The 22,519-nt window shown below is 47.5% G+C and overlaps 1 protein-coding gene across 1 annotated transcript; it reads right to left on the reverse strand.

The window, feature by feature from the left end:
* Positions 1-1,258: 1,258 nt before the first annotated feature.
* On the reverse strand, positions 1,259-22,454 carry LOC116862859 (actin, gamma-enteric smooth muscle). Its single transcript, XM_032850289.1, has 9 exons — positions 22,449-22,454; positions 13,996-14,157; positions 13,026-13,154; positions 9,779-9,889; positions 9,446-9,530; positions 7,379-7,540; positions 6,450-6,641; positions 4,363-4,544; positions 1,259-1,481 (listed from the first exon to the last, which is right to left on the reverse strand). The coding sequence occupies exons 2-9, from the start codon at positions 14,119-14,121 to the stop codon at positions 1,338-1,340; spliced, it is 1,131 nt and encodes a 376-aa protein (XP_032706180.1). The 5' UTR covers positions 14,122-14,157; positions 22,449-22,454; the 3' UTR covers positions 1,259-1,337.
* Positions 22,455-22,519: the final 65 nt, after the last annotated feature.

Raw genomic sequence — 22,519 nt, forward strand, 5'->3', positions numbered from 1 at the left:
TAGCTGGGTTGAACACATTAACTCATAAACTAGCTATAAAATGGGAATGATATTAGTACCTGCTAATAGGGTTATGGTGAGGGAGTCCATGGAAAGCTCTTAACCTAGGGCCTTGCATAGTATAAGCACTCGACCAATGCTATCATTATTACCCTTTTTAAAAAAAGATTTATTTATTTATTTGACAGAGAGAGAGAGAGAGAAATCACAAGTAGGCTGAGAGGCAGGCAGAGAGCAAGGAGGAAGCAGGCTCCCTGCTGAGCAGAGAGCCCGATGTGGGGCTCGATCCCAGGACCCTGAGATCATGACCCGAGCCAAAGGCAGAGGCTTTAACCCACTGAGCCACCCAGGTGCCCCTACCCTTTGTTTTCTTGTTGTACTTTATGGGTGCTTCTATTTCACCTTAAATCATTGTCGTGTATGTGCCCCCCCCCTTTTATGCAATGATACTTTCATGGGCAGGAATCATCTCTGCTGGGTACATAAGTCCCATGTGGCCTTACCCAGTAATAACAGATGCCCAAAATTCAGTAAATACTTGTGACATTTTAACAGATTTGACTAAGGGCAGGGAGTGGGGAACAAATAAGAGAGAAAGAGACTAAGAGAGAGAGAGAGGAGGAGGAGAAGAAGAAGGGGAAAAGGAGAACAAGAACAAGATGGGGAGAGGGAGAAGAAGAAGAAGAGGAAGGAGGAGGAGGAGAGGAGGTTAAGAAAAAACAATTCTTCCTAAGGGTGCTGCTCCTTTCTTGGTTAGTTTTGAGGCAAAATACAGCCTAATCCTCAATAACAAAGGGGCTCATAGAGATCTTAAGCCCATTATGACATTCCACCACCCAAATTCAAACATTGTGCTTGAATCCCTCTTATGTCACAGCCTATAAATCTTGTGTTTCCCCTTCCGGTTATGTTCTGTGTGTTGCCCTTGAGTACAAGGACTTACACCTCTGAAAGTCCTTGTTTCTTTACCTGCCACCAAGAGTCATCTAGCCCTCATTCTTACTCATGTTCAAGGAAAGGGAAACAAGGTAATACAGTAGGAGTACTAGCTTTAGAGTCAGACACACTTGGATTTTAATCTTGGTACGCTTGTCTTTAGCAAGTTCTTAACTTCTCTGAGCCTCAGTTTCCTCATCTGTAATATGGGATTACACGCATCTCACAGGATCACTGTGTGGATGAGTAATAAGGTGTGAAAAGCCCTCAGCACTGTGTGAAAGTCCAGGGTGGGGGTTAAACAAAAGCTCCACACGAGAAGTAAGGCTTTGCAGGTTTTAATGTTTCATGACAGGTAACAGAGCAGTCTCCAGGGGAACCCTAGAGAGTCTGTTCTGACTTTAGAAGCACTTCCTGTGGACAATGGAGGGCCCTGCCTCGTCATACTCGGGCTTGCTGATCCACATCTGCTGAAAGGTGGAGAGAGAAGCCAGGATGGAGCCTCCGATCCAGACTGAGTACTTCCGCTCTGGGGGAGCGATAATCTGCAAAGAATAAATGTGGTGAATCACGATTAGTGCCCAAGGGAATAGGGAACTGGTCCAGGAGATCCTCTCATCACAGTGTGGGGCTGCTCCAGATAAGGACCGCCTCCACGGTCAGAAACAAACAGGGTAAAACCTTGGGGTAGATTAAATTGTTGCTCAAATCTTTATTCCGGCCCTCAGTCCTCCCCCCATGGGAAGGGCACACTGTTTTGCTTTGTGACTTTGGGGCTGGGCTCTGTATTTGCTTTGAGGGATGGGACATTGGCAGACATGACACAAACAGGAACTTGAAATGTGCCTCAAGCAGGAAGCTGTGCTTCTGCCTTGATGAGAAGGGCTTCCCTTAGGAGGCTGCTGGCCCTTCAGCCTGGGCCCCAGCAGGAAAGCTCTGGACCTGACCCAAGCTGGCCAGCCCAGCAGAGCGGCCAAACCAGGCCTGACTTAGACCGCTCGCTCCCAGCTGACCTGCAGTTGCACACGAGATAAACACTTATGGTTATGTCCCTGAGATCTCACAGTTCCTTGCTCCTCGGCAATAGATGACCAAGACAAACATCGACAGGGACAGCACCTCTCTGTTCTTGCCTGGAGTTTGGCTGTGTGGGCAGCTGAGGCTGAGCTTCTGCCAATCCTGAGTCGGCTAGAGCACTCAGACCCTGTCTTGAGTCTCATCTGTTGATAGCTACTGGTAGCTGACAAGTTCTCAAGTTCAGAGACACATGGTGCATCCCTGCCACTGGGAGTCCCGAGCTTAGCTTCTAGAAATTGGTTGCCAGTTAGACAACTTTGAACACCACCTACAAGTGGATCCAGAGGGACAGCCACTAAAGGGTCAAAGAATCCAGGGCCAGAAAAAAATGGGACACAGAACTGATTGTTTTTGTCTCCTTAGACCCTCTCTACATCTTTCATAAGTTGCGGAGATCATGGATTTGCAGAAGAGGAGTCGTGAGAAGTTATCTTATTATTCAGTCAGACAAAGGCACTCGGTCACTCTTTGGACTGATACCTCAAGGAACAGCACAGTCACATTATTGCTGTGTGGCTCGGGCTGTGAGAAGAGTCCTGGGCTGGGGTCCTCCATCTCAATGCCAACTCACCTCACCTCTCTTCTTCCATATCCTCGACATCTGTCTCGTCTCCCCAGTTCCTCTACACAAATCTGGCTGTCCCGTTTGGCTGGGCTGTTCGTACCTGCACGCACACACACCCTGGGGCACTTTTGCTTGGTCTAATTTCCCCTGCCTTGAGTGCCCTTTCCTCTCCTCCTGTCTTTTTTTTTAAGTTCTGATTTTTTTAAAAGATTTTATTTGACAGATATTACAAGTAGGCAGAGAGGCAGGGAGAGAGAGAGACGAGGAAGCAGGCTCCCTGCTAAGCTGAGAGCCCGATGCAGGGCTCGATCCCAGGATCCTGGGATGACAACCTGAGCCGAAGGCAGGGGCTTTAACCCACTGAGCCACCCAGCCCCCGGCCACGTCTTATTTACATTGCCCTCTCAGCGATCATGTCTCCTGATTAGATTCTAAACCTTGAAGTTTGAAGGCTGAAAGCTTGAAGGCTGGCACGTGCTGTTAAACTCAGGGCAGTGGGTCACAAATTGGGATATGCATGGAAATGCGTATGTGTGTTATCGGTGTAGGTGATGGGGGCGCCCTGGATCTGGTGAGCCAGAATCTGGGGGTGAGGTGGGATGTAGTCAATGGTCCTGGTAAAAAGCCCCTGCCTTGGGCCTGGCGCCATGCCCCCAGTGTGGCAGCTTCAGGAAGCGTGGCTCCCCGCGTGGCTCCCCCCGTGGCTCCCCGTGAGAAGGGCCCACAGGCTCCCACCCGTTTTCTGGTAACCCGCTCTGCTTGCCTTTGCTGAGCACCATCCGCTAGGCAGCGGGGAAGCCCTGGGGCAGCCTTCCTTTGTGAAAAAGTTTCTTAGAATACACTCAGATGTAGCGAACTCCCAGAGACCAACTTTACTGTGAGACTTTGTAACTCTCAACCTATTTGTTATCTCTATTCAATTCCCAACTCCTTTTCTAAACCTGCTAGCTGCAACGTTCCTAGAAACCCTAAAAAGTTCTGTAGGGCACCTGGGTGGCTCGGTTGGGCCTCTGCCTTCAGCTCGGGTCATGATCTCAGTGTCCTGGGATCGAGCCCCACATTGGGCTCCCTGCTCAGTGGGGAGCCTGCTTCTCCCTCTGTCTCTGCCAGCTGTTCCACCTGCTTTGTGCGCTCTCTCTGTCAAATGAATGAGTAAGATCTTAAAAAAAAAAAAAAAAAAAAAAGCTCTGTATGGTTGCTTGGGACCAGAGTCTGGAGAGAAGCTGAAGACAAGAGGCCCCCATTCTGATGAGGCCTGTGCGTTGAGCTGCCTTGGTGAGTAGCGGCGTGAGGAGGACGGGAGCCAAGAGGCTACAACAGATCACAGGCTGTCCAGGAATCAAGTGATGTCACTGTGAGTCTGAACCAGAAGGCTGCCCCATGCCAAACTTTATCTCTGGAACTTTCACCGGTCTCTGGGGGAACACGCACATCCCTTTTAAAGTCTAAAGACACTGTAGCGTTGCTTCCTTCTTTTCTTCCCACCCTTTCCCTTCTCTTGATTGCATCCTCAGCCCCTCAATATTCTCTTCCTCCCAAATTCTCTCACCCCTTGTCATAGGACATCATAGGGTTACATTTGAGATCCCATGCTCTGCATGTCCCCATTTCATCAGTGCCTGAGGAACATAATCCCTCGAGATGGAATTCGTCCCAGACCAGGAGTATGCTGAGCCCAGGAGGCCACCAATCTACAGGCCAGGCAGACCGACTTGGAACATCTCCCAGGCAGGCAAGTCTTTATCCCAAGGACTGGGTGGAGGGATCTGGGGGGCAGGACCCACCTTGATCTTCATGGTGCTGGGGGCCAGGGCTGTGATCTCCTTCTGCATCCTGTCAGCAATGCCAGGGTACATGGTAGTACCCCCCGAAAGGACATTGTTGGCATATAAGTCCTTGCGGATGTCAATGTCACACTTCATGATGGAATTATAGGTGGTTTCATGAATTCCGGCGGACTCCATGCCTACACAGGTCATAGTAAGAGTCAGCACCCGTCAATTCATAAATACCCACACCTCCAGCTCCTCAAGGGATCCTTCTGTTGTTGCAACTACCTTAGCTCAGACCCTTAATCACCTCCCAGACAGCTTACAGGATCAGACCTCCAACTGGCCTTTGGTTCCTCCTATTCCGATTGATCTTTCACATTGATCAGCTGAGGCATATTTCTAAGGGAACACTTTCACTGAGTCATCTTTTCTCAAGTTTTATTGAGTTATAATTCACATATCGTAATATTCACCCTTCCAAAGTCCAGTAGTTTTTAGTTGATTCATGGACTGTGCAACCATTGCCAAAATCTAATTTTAGAACATCTGTAACACCCCAAAGAGAAACTCCATATCCTTTAGTAGACACTGCGATCTTCCTCTTCACCCCTCCCCCAGTCCTAGGGGACCACTAATTTATTTTCTTTCTCTATAGACTGGTCTGTTCTGGACCTTTCATATAAATGGAATCCTACGATATGTAGCCTTTTGCGTCTGGTGCCTATCACTTAACGGCATGTTCATGTTCACACTGCAACCCATGTTTCCAAGGTGCACCTATGTTAGAGTGTGTGTTGGTGCTTTAATCTCTTTTATTGTCAAAAAATGTTCCATTGCATGGGTATACTCATCATGTCATCTTTGACAGCCCCCCCCCCCAATCTACAGGTTACATCTAGCTACCTTAGCTTGCCGCCGGGGCCTTCCACAGTGAAAGGCCTGTAGACTAAACTAGTTCATGCCCACCTCCTGGCCTCCTCCCACCTCTAGTCTTTCCTCCATGCGACATAATTTCACACTGAGGTTAGAGGAATCTCCCTAAAATACAAACCTAACCTGGCTACAGTGCTGCTTCACAGCTTTCAGGGATCTCATTGCTGATATGATTAACCACTATGCTCTTGGTGTGGTCCAGCAACTTTCTCCATTTTCCCGTGTGCAAACACACACACACACACACACACACACACACACACACTTCTCTCATCGTGTCCCAAGTAGAATATGACCTTGCACACCTCCATGTCTTCACATGTACCCTTCCATCTGCCTTGGATGCCATTTGCCATCCTGCACTCCTGCCCCCAGACACCATCAAATGATACTCATTCTTTAAGATTCTGCTCAAATGTTTGCCTTCCCTAAGAAGACTTTACTGATCTCTTAGGCTTATATCACTTTGTTCAGCTGCTATGCACTACTGCTGTCTGTTAACATTTGTTTACAGGCCTGACTCTTCCCACACAGTCCTCAAGAGAATAGTTGTCCTTGTACTAAATAGTCTTGTACTTAGTCCTTGTTGCAACCCCATCTAGTTGGCACTAATCGTTATTTCCACTTTATAGGTGAGAAAACTGAGATTTGAAGAAAGTAACACGTCCAAGGTGACAGGCTTTAAAGGGGCAGAAACAGGACCTGAGACCAAGTCTGACCCCAAACCTGTCCTGCTTACCGCTATGGGTTTTGGCCCCGGTGACTTCAATCCAAGAAGTGTTTTGTGTATTAGCCTTATTCTTAGTTTTATGTTATATTCCCTATTCTGCTTTTCTTTTGATTTCCCTATCCTTTTATTTAAAATTCGATTTTATCAGGGCACCAGGCTGGCTCAGTCGGTACAGCATATGACATTTGATCTTGGGGTTCTGAGTTCAACCCCCGTGTTGGGTGTGGAGCTTACTTAAAAAAATAAAATCTTAAAAATAAATAAATAAAAGTTAGATTTTATCTGGTTGTATTGTTGATATGTTTGGGCCCTTCCTGGAAAAATATGGGCTATATATGAACTATAAACAAAGTGTGCATGACTCCTGATGTTTTTCCCACTCCTCCACCTCACCCCCTCCGCTCCCAATTAGCAGGGACAGAGGGCAGCATCTCACCAATGAAAGAAGGCTGGAAGAGGGTCTCGGGGCAGCGGAAGCGCTCGTTGCCAATGGTGATGACCTGCCCATCTGGCAGCTCATAGCTCTTCTCCAGGGAGGAAGAGGAGGCTGCTGTGGCCATCTCGTTCTCGAAGTCCAGGGCCACATAGCACAGCTTCTCCTTGATGTCTCGCACGATTTCTCGCTCGGCTAGAAAGAGAAGAAATGACAGAAAGTAGATCCTCTATTCTGTTAGTTTGTCCTACTTTGATCTCCATGAAAAACTCTTCTTCTACTTTGGATTCATTTTTAGGACAAATGTTAATTTTTCATTCCTCTTCCTAAAGTGCAAGTCCACAAAATCTTGATTCCTAGGCAAAACTTCGCATGGGCTTTTCTTTACTCTGTCCTGACAAAGCTACGGGCCTTCCTGAGGACGTTACAGGACACAGCACTGGTACAGACGTAGGAGGATTTGTTGTGATCTTACAGAATCTAGGAAAGCTCCTGCCTAAAGTCTCCTCTTGCCTGGGCTGGGCACTGAGCCATGACAACTTCTTAGAAATTCAGACCTTATTTATTCCATGTGTCCTCAGAGAAACCATAAATTCCCTTCAGTAACAAAATGCATCGTCAGATTTTTACTATCATTCAACCCCGTAAAAACCAGAGATAGCAGGTCCCTGGGGAAGGAAGGAATGCTGTGAAAGGGCACATAAGGAGGCCCTGTCCCCATCCCGAGACCATCTCAGTTGGGAATCTTCTGCCATAAATAAGGCCGCCTTGACTATCTGTCTTGTCCAGAGGCCCAGTTCCAGCCTAGAATCCTCCCCATCTATCTTTAGAGAATTTGAGGATGGGGGCCACAGACTTTTCATCAGAGAACGTTTGGTCCCAGATCAGATTTGGTTTGAGCTCAAGTCAAAATCAGGAAAGGGGCTGGATACCTGTGGTCACAAAGGAATAGCCTCTCTCTGTGAGGATCTTCATGAGGTAGTCAGTGAGGTCACGGCCAGCCAGGTCAAGGCGCATGATGGCATGGGGCAGTGCGTAGCCCTCATAGATGGGGACATTGTGGGTGACACCATCCCCGGAATCCAGCACGATGCCTATGGAGAGAGGGGATAGGACCTATGAAAACTTCTTGTCTTTCATCTTTCTGGGATCAGTCACCAAATGGTCTTCAACTACCATATTTTTCTCCAGCAGCTGAGAAAATTCAACCACCATAAGGATCATCAGTAATATTTTTTGTGTACTTCATTTATTCTCCCAAATGAGACTATAGCCTTCTGGAAGGCAAGTAAAACATCTTCCCTTCTTGTATTCCTTAAAACACTTTCACAGTACTGGGGCGCCTGGGTGGCTCAGGTGGTTAGGCAACTGCCTTCAGCTCAGGTCATGATCCTGGAGTCCTGGGATCTAATCCCACATCAGGCTCTCCGCTGACCCTTCCCTTCTCAAGCTCTCTCTCTCTCTCTCTCATTCTCTCTCTCTAAAATAAATTAATAAAATCTTAAAAAAAAAACCACTTTCACTGTACTGCATATCTGTCAATGTGCATCTTAGTTGTCGACTCTAAGGGACATTGGATAATTTGCATATCCTTCTGGCATTAAACTAACCCATATGTACATGCATGGAGAATGTTAGATCTGGAAGGGAATATAAAAACCACCCGATGTGAAAAAAAAAATTAACATTCTCTACTGATGAAACTTAATAAACCATGGAGGAAAAGGAGCTTTTCAGTATGATAATAAATCTCTCTCAGTCCAAAAGCCATACCATAACTGATGGAGAAACAGTATAATATTATTATTGCCTTATTACTTAATATTGTCCTAGATGTTCTAGCCAAAGCAATATGACAGAAAACAGAAAAAGAGATATTATCAAAAGGAAACAGAATTGTCATTGTTTGCAGATGATGAGGCTGTATACCTGGAAGACCCAAGAGAACCAACTGAGACATGATTAGCACAATAAGATGGTTCAGTAAGGGCCAGAAGCAAAAGAAACACCCAGGGATCAGGAGCTTACACTTGTACAAGGGCGTTGATCAGAGCATATTTTGCAATAAAAAATAAAAGCTGGAGACAACCATAAAGTCCAGCAGTAGAAAAATGGTAAAACAAATGAGTAGGTTATAGAACCATCACACATTCCCCATCGCTGTCCTTGTCATCAGCAGTGAAATTATCTTTTGTGTTTGCCCTGCTCCCCCTACTAGACTGTTAGCTCTGTGATGGCAGGGCTGTCTTCCTTGTTGGTGTACAGCCATGGGCTGGTGTAGTCTTTGCCCCATGGTAGGGAGTAATGGAAAAATACCTGATGAATGAATGAATGGACGAACAAATAATGAATACTTGAATGAATGAATGTTGAGCTATGTTCATGGAAGCCGTCAAATCCCCATTAGAAATTGCTGTGGTTTTTTTTTAAGATTTTATTTATTTATTTGACAGACAGAGATCACAAGTAGGCAGAGAGGCAGGCAGAGAGAGAGAGAGAAGGGGAGAAGCAGGCTCCCCACTGAGCAGAGAACCCGATGCGGGGCTGGATCCCAAGACCTTGAGATCATGACCTGAGCCAAAGGCAGAGGCTCAACCCACTGAGCCACCCAGGCACCCCCCCCCCATTAGAAATTGCTTTATCTTGAAGTTCCCTCTGTTTCCCTGAGCATCTTTCCATACAAAGGGCACACAGATAGCCACATCACAAGTTCATGAGCAGGAATATTCCAGTATTCTTGGAAAGTGTGTGTAAGCTCGGGGACTGACTGCTGTGAGGAAAACGGCCCCTGCTGGATGTACTGGTCATGCTTGGTTCGTATAAATCCTTGCCAGCTCTACCGGGTAGACCTGAATGCATTCCTTTCTGTTACCTCTATGCAGGGTTTTCCCTGGACTTTAGCTGTCCCTTTGATTCTCCTGAGCAGGAAACTCTGCGGGAGCCCAGCTTTCTCTTCTGCCCCCCAGAGTCAGGAAGGGATGGGATTACAGGCTACTCACCTGTTGTACGGCCAGAGGCATAGAGAGAGAGTACAGCTTGGATGGCGACGTACATGGCAGGAACATTGAAGGTCTCAAACATGATCTGAAAGAACAATACGGATACAGGGGGATCTGGCAGAAATCACAGCACCTCTTGGCCCACAGGGTGGTTTTAACCTTATTAAAGGCAAGAGGCTGGGTCTATTTACCCCACTCCCACCTCCCACAGGGCCTGGTATAGACCACGTATACAGCATGTCCTCAGAAATTGTTGTCGTCCTGATGCATGGAAGGGAGAAGGGATCCATGCTACATTCCTGTGCTCATATTTAAGACTCTCTGGCCTCTTACCTGGGTCATCTTCTCCCTGTTGGCTTTGGGATTTAGGGGGGCCTCTGTCAGCAGGGTGGGGTGTTCCTCGGGTGCTACCCGCAGCTCATTGTAGAAGGAGTGGTGCCAGATCTGGTTGAGACAAAAGTCAAATGAGCCAAGGAGATTCCTAGAAAACTCTAACTGGCATGCTCATGGTGGGGGAGATGACACCTTGTTCATAGCACGGGCTGGGTTCTAGAGAGGAGACCTCCTCACCTCTGGAGAGGAATCCTGGCAATTTCTGCTTGACCTTTAGAGATTATGTTCCTTTCCAACAGGGACCCAGACAGGACTCAGGCCTGGGGCCAATATACTTAACATATGGATTATTTCCATTTGAACTCTCCCCTCTTCTGTCTCTTCCCACCTTCTGCCCCTGGGGGTGGGGGCCAGGCCAATCGCATCTCTCAGCATTCCTTGTCTCCCGGCTTCTGGCTATGTTTGGCTGATGCAAGACACCAGCAAGAGGATGGGAAGAGGGAGAGATGTCCGGGTGTTTCTCCAAGCAACAGTGTGGTCCTCCATGAGCCCCACCCCTATTGGACAGCCCCTCTCCCAGCTCCAGTGACACTGCCCCACCCCCACCCTTCAGGCTTACAGGTGTAAGAGTGTTCCTCTGTTCTAACTACATGGGTGCCTCAACTCCCCTTTCTGGTTCCATAACTCTGCTCACACTTCTCTAAGTAGTCCTTTCTTAATTCAGGACAGCTGCTGAGTGTGTTTTCTCTCCTGCTGGGAACCTGACAGCTATGCTTGAACCGTCCCCTGTGTGACAGGCTAGGCTGGGGCTTTAGGGCAGCGTTTCCCAACTGCAGCACTTTGACATTTTAAGTTGGGTAATTCAGCAATGTGGGGGGCTGACCTGTGCATTCCAGGATGTTTGGCATTCCTGGCCTCAACCCATGAGATGCCAGCAGCACCTCTCCAGTGATGACAAGCAATAATGTCTCCAGACATTGCCAGACGCCCCCCAGGAGGCAAAATTGCTCCTGTTGAGAATCACTGCTTTAGAGGAAGTAATTTCTTCCCCACTGTGTCCAGTGATCCAAGACGACCCAACAGGAGTCTGTATTTCAGAGGGGTTCAGCCAAGTGGCAGGGACATAGGGCTCTGATTTCCTCAGAGGCGGGGCTCAGGGCCATCCGCTTCCATTGTACTCATATAATTGTGGGTTCCTGGCTTTGGGCTAGGATGGTGCTAACTGTGCAGAGAGCAGGTAGGAATCAGATATGGCCCCTTGATCTTGGTTTCAAAGTCTGGAGGGGAGAAAGACACCCAAGATGATAACAAACACAGCTTTCATCTATTGTATTTTTCTTTCAAGCACATAGTATAATTAAATACATATATATGTATATTTTTAGAGTATACAAAATATATATGTGTATATTTAAATATTTATAATATTATATATGAAATATATTATATAAATATATAAATTTATTTATTATATAAATATAAATATATTATCTATAGATATATATTTATTATATATATTTAACACACACACACATATATATATATATATATATATATTTTTTTTTTTTTAGAGAGAGAGAGTGCACACACATAAGAGCACTTGAGGTGGGGTAAGGAGCACATGGAGGGAAAGAATCTTAAGCAGGCTCCACACCTAGCATGGACCCCCAGGCAGGGCTCAATCTCATGACCCTGAGATCTTGACCTGAGATCCTGAGCTGACTGGAGATCAAGAATCAGATACTTAACCACCTGAGCCACCCAGGTGCACCAGGCACACAATATATTTTCAGGAATTTCTTTAAAGGGTTCACACATGGGGCACATGTGGGTGGTTCAGTCCATCAGGCTCTGCCTTCGGCTCTAGTCATGACCCCAGAGTCCTGGGATCGAGCCCCACATCCAGCTCCCAGCTCTGCTGGGGGAGGGGTGTCTGCTTCTCCCTCTGCCCCTCCCCCAGCTCATGTTTTCTCACTCTCTCTTTCTCTCAAATAAGTAAATAAAATCTTTAAAATAAATAAAACATATTTAAAAAAAATAAAGAGTTCACACATTGTTACTACTATGCTAAAACATATACTAAAATATTTTGTCTATTATATTTTTGAATTAGACACTGTTAGGTCCATACAAGTAATATACGCTATTATTGAGCATGATGAAGTATGTTGCATGCCCTGGGATTATACTGAGTACCTAATTCAATTTCCAAAGTAACCTAATGAAAAAAGTTTTTCTTTTCTCTGTACAAATGAGGAAACTGAGGATCTGAAAGAAGGACTCACTCCCAGGTCTCCCTGCCACTGACTCTGGGGTCTGTGGTCTTAGCCATGTCATGGTGCAAAACGAAAGCTATGGTGTCGTTTCTATTTATCTCACACCCAGAGTTCCTGGGTCTGGGATTTAGAGAATGGCAGGGTGCATTACAGATTTCACGGCAACATTCTTTACTTCTGGTCACAGTCTGTTCGATAAGCACTCTAGTATGCTTCAAAAGGCACTCCTTGCCAAAACAGGGATTCTCAGACAAATGTCAGCAGAATTTAGGAAAAGAATATTAGAAGGACTCTATTCACATTCCACACACGTGATTTTGTGGATCACAAACTGCCATTTAAAAATTGCCCCCCACTTCTGTGTTTTCTTGCACACACACACACTACACACACACACACACACACTACACACACACACACACACACACGCTTCCAGAAACCCCTAGAGAGTCCTACTTAGAATTTTCATTAGAGAATCAGCATAACGACCCAGCATCAATGCACCTACCTGAGGTCACCACCGGGAAAATGAAAGGGAGAGAAGCCGTTTGTGCCTGTAAGAGGCAGCCAAGGCATCAGGGCCTCCTCTGGGGGAGCTGCTTGAGAGGCTCAAGCTGGACATTGGGTGGGACAGGCCCTCAGATGCCAGACAGGGGGTTAGGGACCTACTGTGCTTAATGAGGAGCTACTGAAGATTCCCAAGGAGGCGAGTGACACAATCCGTGTTTAGAAAGACAAGCTTTGCGGCATCATAAAGAATTCACCGGTCCGTAAGGCGGGAGACAAATCAGGACACCACTGCAAGCACCCAGTGAGAGCGGGTGGCAGCCCCACAGAGAGTGGCCATGAGGATGGACAGGAAGGAAAGAAGGACACGAGAAACATTTTAGAGGCAGCTGACAGGGCAGAGACCTGTGGGAGATGAGGGTCATGATGATGCATTATTACACTAAAAGGGGAGCTGCCAATACCTTCTCCATGTCGTCCCAGTTGGTGATGATGCCGTGCTCAATGGGGTACTTGAGCGTTAGGATCCCTCGCTTGCTCTGAGCCTCATCCCCGACGTAGCTGTCTTTCTGGCCCATTCCCACCATGACACCCTGCAATGCAAAAGACGGGGATTCAGAAGGGAGTTAGCTGAGAGCTCTACTTCAGGGGACCCAGGCCCCAGGAGGGGTCTCTGAAGAAGGACACGCATAGGACAGATATCTGACTTCCCTGGAGACAGGAAAGAAAGAGACAAGAGTCAGGCAGACATCCACGACCGTGGAGGCAGTGAGGAGAGAAGGTGAAGGCTTTCCCGAGGGCTCGGCTTTCTTCTCCCTCCTAAGATGACCTCATTTTCTGAGAGAGTTAGGCCTTCCAAACACATCTTCCTCTACTTCCGCACAAAGGACTTGTCCTTGTCCTCCTCAAATACTTGCATTTTTAAGTCTCCAAATCTTGGCTCCTGTACCGCCACCCCCCCACCATATGTGGAGATCTTCATGCTCTCTTATCCCTTTTCTCCCAAGCCTGTCCTTCCTTGGTCCCTCCACTCAGATTTAATCTCTCCCTCCTTTGCACTCCCCCTGGTGAAGTCTTTTGTCTCTATGCTAGCCTGTGATTTCAAGTTAGCTCACAGAGTATACATTTCTTAAAGGCAAGGGTCTTGTTTAGTTGCGTGTATTTTTAAAATTTTTCTTCCAAACCTAACAATCCCACAGACCTGAGGCAGACAGAACACCATCTCTGCATCCCTGGAATGTATTGCACTTGGTCCTGGGTATTGATATTTGAAAAGCCTTATTCTGTTAATCAGAACAGGGTCTCCCAACCCCAACACACACACTCATACAACACACACACATACACACACACAGAGAGCTCAGTCAGTCCAGTGTCCACTCTGTGGCACTTTCTCCTAGTGGCTCAGTGCCTTGGCTCCAGATGAGCACACACCTGGTGGCGAGGGCGCCCCACAATAGAGGGGAAGACAGCCCGGGGAGCATCGTCTCCTGCGAAGCCAGCCTTGCACAGGCCAGAGCCATTGTCACACACGAGCGCAGTGGTCTCCTCTTCACACATGGTGAGTGTGGCCAAGTGAACCAGGGGCTGGAGCACCTTGGGAGCAGGAGGGGAAGAGAAGTAGTCAGCCACTTGTCGAAATCATGTTGGAGACAGGATTCTTGGTTTTGGAGCTTTAGTCCACCTCCAGCCAGGGCCCAGTTCCACGACGGACAGGTGGACTTCTTCCCTCAACCCTGTTGGCCTGGGCTGCATTGTGTCCCTCACCCCCCCCACTCCCCAAATTCATACGTTAACATCTTAACCCCCAGTATGTCAGAGTGTGACTGTATTTGGCGGTAGGGTCTTTAGAGAGGTAATTAAGTTAAAATGAACTCATTAATCTAACATGACTGGTGTTCAATATGACTAACCTAGTAAGATGGATAGCTTTATCGGATGAGGAGATTAGGACACAGACGCGCACCAGAGGGAGACCATGTGAAGACACAGCAAGAGGGCAGCCATCTGCAGGCCAAGGAGAGAGGCCTCAGAGGAAACCAACCCTGCCAATGCCTTGAACTCAGACTTTCTAATTTCCAGAACTGTGAAAAAATAAATGTGTCTGTGTAAAGATGCTCGGCCTCACTAGTGCTCAGGGAAGCACAAGTGAGATAAGACCATTTTCATCCATCGTACGGTTAAGATTCAATAGGTGTTGGCAAAGGTGGGGGAAACTGGAACTCTGACTCGAGAAACATATAAACTTATACTTTGGAACTAGTCGAAGGTCCAAATTATGGGATTCTACACTGAAGTCAAGAGAAGAGCCAGGCCAATCTATAGGGATTAAAGTGGATAGTTTTCTAAACCATTCTACTCAGTGAGCAAGTTGCAGAGTATAATGTTTTATGTTATAAAACAATCTAGTGAGTTCTTTTTAATTTTTTTAAAGATTGCATTTATTTATTTGACAGAGAAAGAGAGAGAGAGTCCACAAAAAAAGGGTGTGGGTGGGAGAAGCAGGCTCCCTGCTGAACAAGGAGCCCGATGTGGAACTCGATCCCACCACCCTAGGATCATGACCTGAGCCCAAGGCACACGGGTAACTGACTGAGCCACCCGGACCGCTCTGCAATGAATTCTTTTCAAAGAACGAAACAATGTTGTTTTTTCCATCATTTTCTTTTTGTGGATGTGAACTCATAGCAAAAAGGTCTGAAAAACAAAGTCTCTGACAGAGCACCCTGATTACCTCTGGAGGAGGCAGGGACCCCCGAGAGGAGGTGCTGGCTTATAGCTATGATGTTTTCATTTTTTCCCAAGGACACTCTATTCGCATATCGTTTATAATAAAAATCAACAATATAACATGCCATTAACGAACAAGAAATGCAGTGGTTCTAGTGAAATTCTCAGTCCTAAGGGCCAAAGCGCCTCAGGGAGGAAGCTCCTGAGAGGAGAGAGGGTTCCAGCCAGGAAGCACCACCCCTGACTCTCCTCCTGGAGAAAACGGAAGCTTCCCAGCCTGGTGAGTCCCCAGCGGGGGCGGGGGAGGGCCGGGCGGGGCGGGGGGGGGGGGGGGGGGGGGGGGGGGGGGGGGGGGGGGGGGGGGGGGGGGGGGGGGGGGAAGGGGAGGAAGTGGGAAAGGCACCAGCCTAGGGCTCAGGGAGGCCAACTTTCAGCAGTCCAGAAGAGGGGGAAGGTGACCCCTGAGGAGGAGGGCCCGTGGGAGCTTCATTCAGAATATTTGACCACAGGTGGGAAGGAGATAAATGCTACAGAGACCTGTGACCCTGGCCCCTCCATGGCCTCAGGATGAAGGTGGACAAAGTGAAGAGGAGACTGAGCCACAGACCTGTGAATATGAGGTCAGAAAGGCTAAGTCAAGGCTGAGCGGAAGCTTCATAACACAACTTTAAAGCTAAAAGGGAGCTCTCCCTGGTATGCTCCCCAGTGATTCCTCAGTGAGCCCGACACCATGTCTGGCACAGACTGGGCTCTTAAATCTTTGTCATCAAAATGAATGAGTGAACTAATCATTGGGTGTACAGGAGAAGGACATGCAGAAGAAAAGAAACAGAAGGGGAAATCAAGGTTTGCAACGAGGTGGAGACTGAAGGAAAGCACCCTTACCTAGCTGCTTAAAACAGTATCATTTCTGGTCTGAGCAGTTTCTGGATGGCAGAGAAGATCCGTAACTTCCCACCATGTTAGAGAAGTGGAAGATGAAGAGCCATCAGAAGACGAAAGATGGGCAAAGTTTGTTCCAATGTTCAAAACGGGAAAGAAAGCGGATTTCTAAAACCTCAGATACTCTTGAATGCAAGATAGGCAGGTTTCCAGAAGGCACTGTTAGAGAACACGTTATTAAAGAAGCAGTGATTTCTCGGTGCGCCTGGGTGGCTCAGTGGGTTAAAGCCTCTGCCTTCGGCTCAGGTCATGATCTCAGGGTCCTGGGATGGAGCCCCGCATCGGGCTCCCTACTCAGCAGGGAGCCTGCTTCCTCCTCTCCCTCTCTCTCTCTGCTGCCTCTCTGCCTGCTCGTGATCTCTCTCTGTCAAATAAATAAATTAAAAATCTTATATAAAAAAAAAAGAAGCAGTTGCTTATAATCAGCAAGGGTTTACCAATAACAAATGTTGGCAGACTAACAGCCTTCCCTTTTCTTCCCAGGACCGCTGTGGGCTGGAAATGCAGAAGGTAGGAGACATTGAGCTTAACTTGATCTTGGCATCGGACAAGGTCTCCTGTGATATCTGTATTGACAAAGCCACGTGGTCTGAACAATTGATCAGTTAGGCATATTTACAGCTGCCTGAGTTACTGTCACTGAAAGGTGTTAATTTAACGGACCATCATCAACCTGGAAGCCGCTATATCCCTCAGGGCTCCGCTCTTGGTCCTTTGTCACACATTTTTATAAATGCATTGCATGAGAATACGGAGCACAGGCCCATCAAGTTTCCAGAGCTGGAAGAGAGTGTAATATTAAATATGCCACATGGTAGAATCGAAACCCAAGAAGATCTCAAGAAACAGAGACATGAACTGAATCAAATAATATGAAATTCAATATTTCACTGAGTAACTATGAGTTTCCGCATGTGAGTCTAAATGAGCAAACTGTGACTGCTCTTGCTCAGCCTCCATGAGCAAGAACTGGGGTCCTGTGGATGGTAAGCAGTACTTTGTTGACCAGCACCTCTGGCTGGAATACTATAACAGGTTCTTGGGGCCACCCTGGCTGGCAAAGGTGTGGGAGGTGGGTTTGCCTTCATGAGTGTCAAACTGTACTACTTTTCAGAAGGGGAACTCAAGAAAACTTATCCAAAGTCTTAAAAATGTACATATATCTTGACTCCACAAAGGCACTTTCAGGAATTCATCCTTGGGGACCACTCATGGGTGGGTGCAGAGATTTGGCTAAGAGCTGATTTATCATAGCTTAAAAGAACCAAAATGAGAAACATAATAAATTGGTTTGTAAACTAACTGCCAGAAACCCTCATGCAATGGAGAGAGCAGAATATTTAATGGAACAGAAAAGGTGCAAGGTGCACTGCTAGGGGAAACATAGCAGAATATTCCATGGTTCCATTTTTGGTAAAAATGATTTTTAATTTTGAAAAATGTGGAGCTCTTCATATAGATTATCTATTTAATCTTCACAAAAAAACCCAAGGGATGATATTTTTATTTCTATTTTGCAGATTTGGAAACCTAGTCTCAGAGAAGTGGAAGAACTTGGCCCAAGGTCTCTTCGCCAGGAAGAGGCAGGGCTGGCATCAACCAGGACGGGTTCCAAAGCCTGAAGCTTACACCTTCCTCACCACCTTAGTGAAGCTGTCCTAACTTCTCCATGTTTGGTGCTTTTGCTTCTGCCTCTCTGTCTCTCTAGAGCTGTTGGCAGCAAAAGCCCTAAACAAAAGGGTCTGTGTTCATTTCTCTCTCTGAGCCTCTGCACCCCTCCTATGCCAGGACTAAGTCTGTGTTTTATGTGGATAGTCTGTGATTTATGTTTATAGCCCCTGAACCTAACTCAGTATTAGCACAGAGTAGGTGCTCAGTAAAGGCTGCGTGACAATCCACCACTTGAGCAGCCCCTCCCAGACCTGGTCCGCTCTGCCCCTGGGACCCCTGTGCCCCCACAGTCCAGTCTCATGACAGCTCGCTCACATGGACCTGATGTAGAATCACCTGGAGGCGGTTTTCTTTCTCTTCACAAGCTGCTCAGCAAACAGCTGTGCTTCCCTGTTCTAGTAGGTGGTCCACCATGAGAAGAAAACAACCCCCAAATCTAGAAGGTGGCCAAGACGCAAGGCTGCACCTCCGTGACTGTCTCTCTCGAGGGTCCCCTCAGCATCTCTCTCTCTGGTGTGGTTTATAATTCAAGCCTGCCTGGCTTTTCAATGAACCTTTTGTCTCTCCCTGAGCTCCCCTCACACAGAGAGTGTTGGACTTTCCCAAGCAGAGCAGCGGCTGAGAGAAGACACAAAGCAACTTAAAGCTGTCAAGTCAACAATGTGGTTCTGCAGCACTTTAGGTGGATTTAAATCTGCTTTTTTGAAGTCAGAACCAAATGAGAAGTGAGAAAGGTGAAGGCAGGGTGGGGCTGCTGGCCCGGAGTGGGGCCTCCATGGGGCCCCAGGCTGCCCAGGAAGAAGGCTTTTACTGTGGAACCAGGCTCTCCTGGAATGTCTCTGCCAGGAGAAATTCTAGACCTTCCTCAGCTGCTTGCTGGTAATCTGTGGCTGGGCTCAAGCATGTCGGCTGAACCAGGGCCAAAGTCACTGTGGTTTCCTGGGGTCACAACTACTTTCTGCTCTGAGAAAGTCAATCAAATTGTTCTGGCTCTTTGAACACGTACCACATCTGGTCTTCACTGAGGACTTCATAAAGTTAGAAACATGGCCCCACCCCCGCCCCTCAAGGTGGCCCAAACCCAAAGACATAATGGGTGCAAAGAATTTGTTCACTCATTCATCTCCCTGGCCACCCTCAGGCAAGTATGAGGGCAGAGATGTTAGGCCCCCAATCTGTCACTCTGAAGGAGATAAGATCTGACTTCAGAGTTCCCTCCAATTCCCCTTTCCTTGCCCTTCTCCTCTCTCAAGACACCTCCTTCCCATGGCCCTTCCCTGGTCTTCCCCTCTGGACTTCAGTTTCCTCAGCTGTAAAATGGAAAGGATAACCTCTGTCTCCTGGGGTGATGGAGCAAATGGAGTAATGGAAGTAAAGTGGACATTCTCTATAAATTGTAAATCAGGGCCAGCAAACTCACACTGATTTTTGTGTGTTCCACCAGCTAAGAATGATTTTGACATTTTTTCTTTTTTCTTACATTTTTGTTATTTTTTAAAGTAACCTCCATCCCCAATATTGGGGTTGAACTCACGAACCCAAGATCAAGAGTCATGTGCTCCACTGACTCAGCCAGTCAGGTCCCCCTTGACGTTTTCCAAAGGTTGCAAAAAAAGCCAAAGGGTAATATTTTAGAACCCAAGAAAACTACATGAAATTCAAATTTCAATGCCTATAAATAAAGTTTTATTGGAACATAGCCACACCCGTTCAGGTACATACTGACTGCGGCTGCTCTGCCTATGAAGACAGACTTGAGCAGTTGCCACAGAAACCTTTAGACGTGCAAAGCCTAAAATACAATACTTTCTATCTGGCCCTCCTCAGAAGAAGTATGCCAACCCCTGCTGTAAAGGACTGCAAAAAAAAAAAAAAAAAAAAAAAAAAAAAAGGTTCTTATGATCTCTCTCTTACCCCTCTCCATCAGATCTTGCTCCCAGAATGAAGTCTGTCATATTGGAAGGAGCTGAACCACCCACTTCACAAATCAATGATTATTGAAGGGACGATAATTTATGCCGGCTTCCAAAGACATTTTCACTTCAGTGCAAAGTTTAAGCCCTAAGAGGAAGGCCTCTCAGATGGTGAGACTTCAAACAATAGTTGGAGAAATATTTTGCAGTGAGGGCTTTAAATGACATTAAGCAGCCGCCTATAACAATCCGCATTCACACGGATATCCACACAATTAGAGAGCTTGGCACAGAGAAATAATTTAACGAAAAACACTCCTGTGGTAGAAAATTGTAGCAGCATCTCTAATCAACTTTAAGCTATCTTGACCTGGTTGATAGGCAATTAATTAAATGAAAAATGACTTCTGTTTCGTAATATTTCTGATCATCAGGAATCTGGGCATGTTCTTTTACCTGGGCCTCTCACTCGCTCTCCCGGCTCCGCTCCAGTCCAGACCCCGCCTCTTGACCTCCAGACCCTCAGAGCCAACTGCCTGCGGGGCACCTGCACCCCAGACCCCATGGCACCTTCACTCCACCTACGGGTACTTCGTCCCTCAGCCCCAGCCTGGCCCTGGAATCCCGCCTCAGAGAATCGCACCGCCCCCCTGGAGGCCACGCCCAACACCCCACCCCTCCCACCATCCTCCCACCTCCCTCCCAACCAATCCTCAGGTTCTTACTTCTACCTCGGCACCACCGCAGGCCCGGCGCTCAGGACCCTCAGTGCGCTGCGGTAGGGCTCTAGCCCCGTTCCAGTCCGGTCTTCTCACAAATGCCAGTGCAGACCCTTCAAAGGGCAGGTCTTTCGCGGTCACCCTCCTGTGGTACCCCATTGTTTAATCCCTTAGTGTATGAAGGCCTCAGAATCCGGCCCTGCCTGCCCCTCTGACCTTAGTTCTCCATGCTTCCTGCCTTGACATCTAAATTCGGTGGAATTGAGACACTTAAACAGTCCAAAGACTATGCATCCCTGACACCGAGACTAGTCCTACTTCAGGACCCAGCTCAGGTACCCGTTCCTCCAGGAAGCCTTCCCTGATAACTCCTGGGCTAGGTGAGGGATCCTCTTGGGCTGTCTTTATGTTTGTTTGTTCATCTTTCCCAGCGATGGCAGAAGCCCCTCCATTATCCCTAAGGAATAGGAACAGTGCCTGGCACATAGTAAGTACTCAATAAATGTTACTGGAATGAGCAAAGGGAAGGAGGAAAGAACTCTAGCCTCATGTCATGATGTCATATTGTGCATTTGGTGTCCCAGACCTGTCCACTGCTCATTGCAATTTCTCCAGTGCCCATCCATCTCCACCAGAGGAAGTTCCATCTCTTTTTGACTCTAAGGGCTAACCTGAAAGTCTAAACTTGTTCAGATAGTAAAAGCAAGTGCTTACAGCCTCCCTGTATGTATAAAGTGTGGTCCCAGACCTGCAGCCTCAGTATCACCAGTATCTCCAGGAATGGAGATTACCCAGCCTCACTCCAGCCTACTGAAGTCAGAATCTGGGCTGGAGGGTAGGACGGTCCATGTTTTAACAAGCCTTCCAGGTGCTTAAAGTTTGAGCACTCAGGGCCAGGCCCTGAGGGTACTGAGCTGAGCACCCTGTAAACGTATTATCTCATTTAATTAAATGTATTATCTACTCAACAGTGCTGCTGAGTAGATGTTATTATTAGTACTCCCATTGTACAAGAGAGAAAACTGAGGTCACTCAGTAACTCTGGCAGCTGGGCAGTCTGACTCCAAGGCCTCCACCACTGCACCAAGCTGCCTCAGCCCTAAACAGATGTTAGCAGACTCTGGTCACCAGAGTGGAAATAGCCCCTGGTCTCATTTCCCTCTTAATTATATTTGTGTGTGTTTGTGGGGGACAGGAGCAGTGGATGATGGCTTCGGCGGGTGGTCTCACAGTTGCCTGTGAGACTTTTGGGCAACACTTAACTTCCCTAGGCTTCATTGCCTTCAGAATGAATTAGATGGCTCTCAAATTTGTTCATTCATTCCTGCCAGAGCTAACAGAGCTTGATGCCACAGGACACTTGCCCCTGCCCCAGCCCTGACTTCCCACATCCCCCAGTGACCCTGGAGCCTTCAGGGATTGAGAAAATTCTCCATTCATCTCAGCCAAGCATGGAGCAGAGGACAGTGAGACCCACAAGGGGACTGAAGAAAATACACACCTATTCCCAACACAGACATCTCACAGACACTGGGACCATTGTCGGCTTTGATTTAAAAACCCCACCAAAGCCTCTGCTCCCCTAAAACAGCCTCTCAGATTTTCAGAGTCATGACAAAGGACACAAGCATATAGCTCTGCACTGGCCCAGGTGAGCAGGGTGAGTAGAGACCACTGGTGTTATATCCTGCCCACCACCTGATCAAAGGGCTGTCCAGGAAGCCCCGTGGCCAGAAATGCCTTTTCCTGGAAGGCAACAGCGTGCTTGCAGGCACCACTGCCCACGGAGTGCCTTCACGTGTGATCTGGGCCCGCGTCACGGAAGCCAGGCCAATCTGGAGGCGCCTCCCGCACCCAGGGGGCCAGGCGGCCTTGGAAAGGAAGGGCTGGCCCGAGGCTGTGCAGTACTCACCGAGTGGACGACTTCTCCCAGTGACTGAGGGCTGCTGTGTCTTTGGCATAAATACCGGAGCAATATAAAAC

Source organism: Lontra canadensis, unplaced genomic scaffold, assembly GCF_010015895.1.
Source record: "Lontra canadensis isolate GAN:19392208 unplaced genomic scaffold, GSC_riverotter_1.0 scaffold360, whole genome shotgun sequence".
Classification (NCBI taxonomy): Eukaryota; Metazoa; Chordata; class Mammalia; order Carnivora; family Mustelidae; genus Lontra; species Lontra canadensis.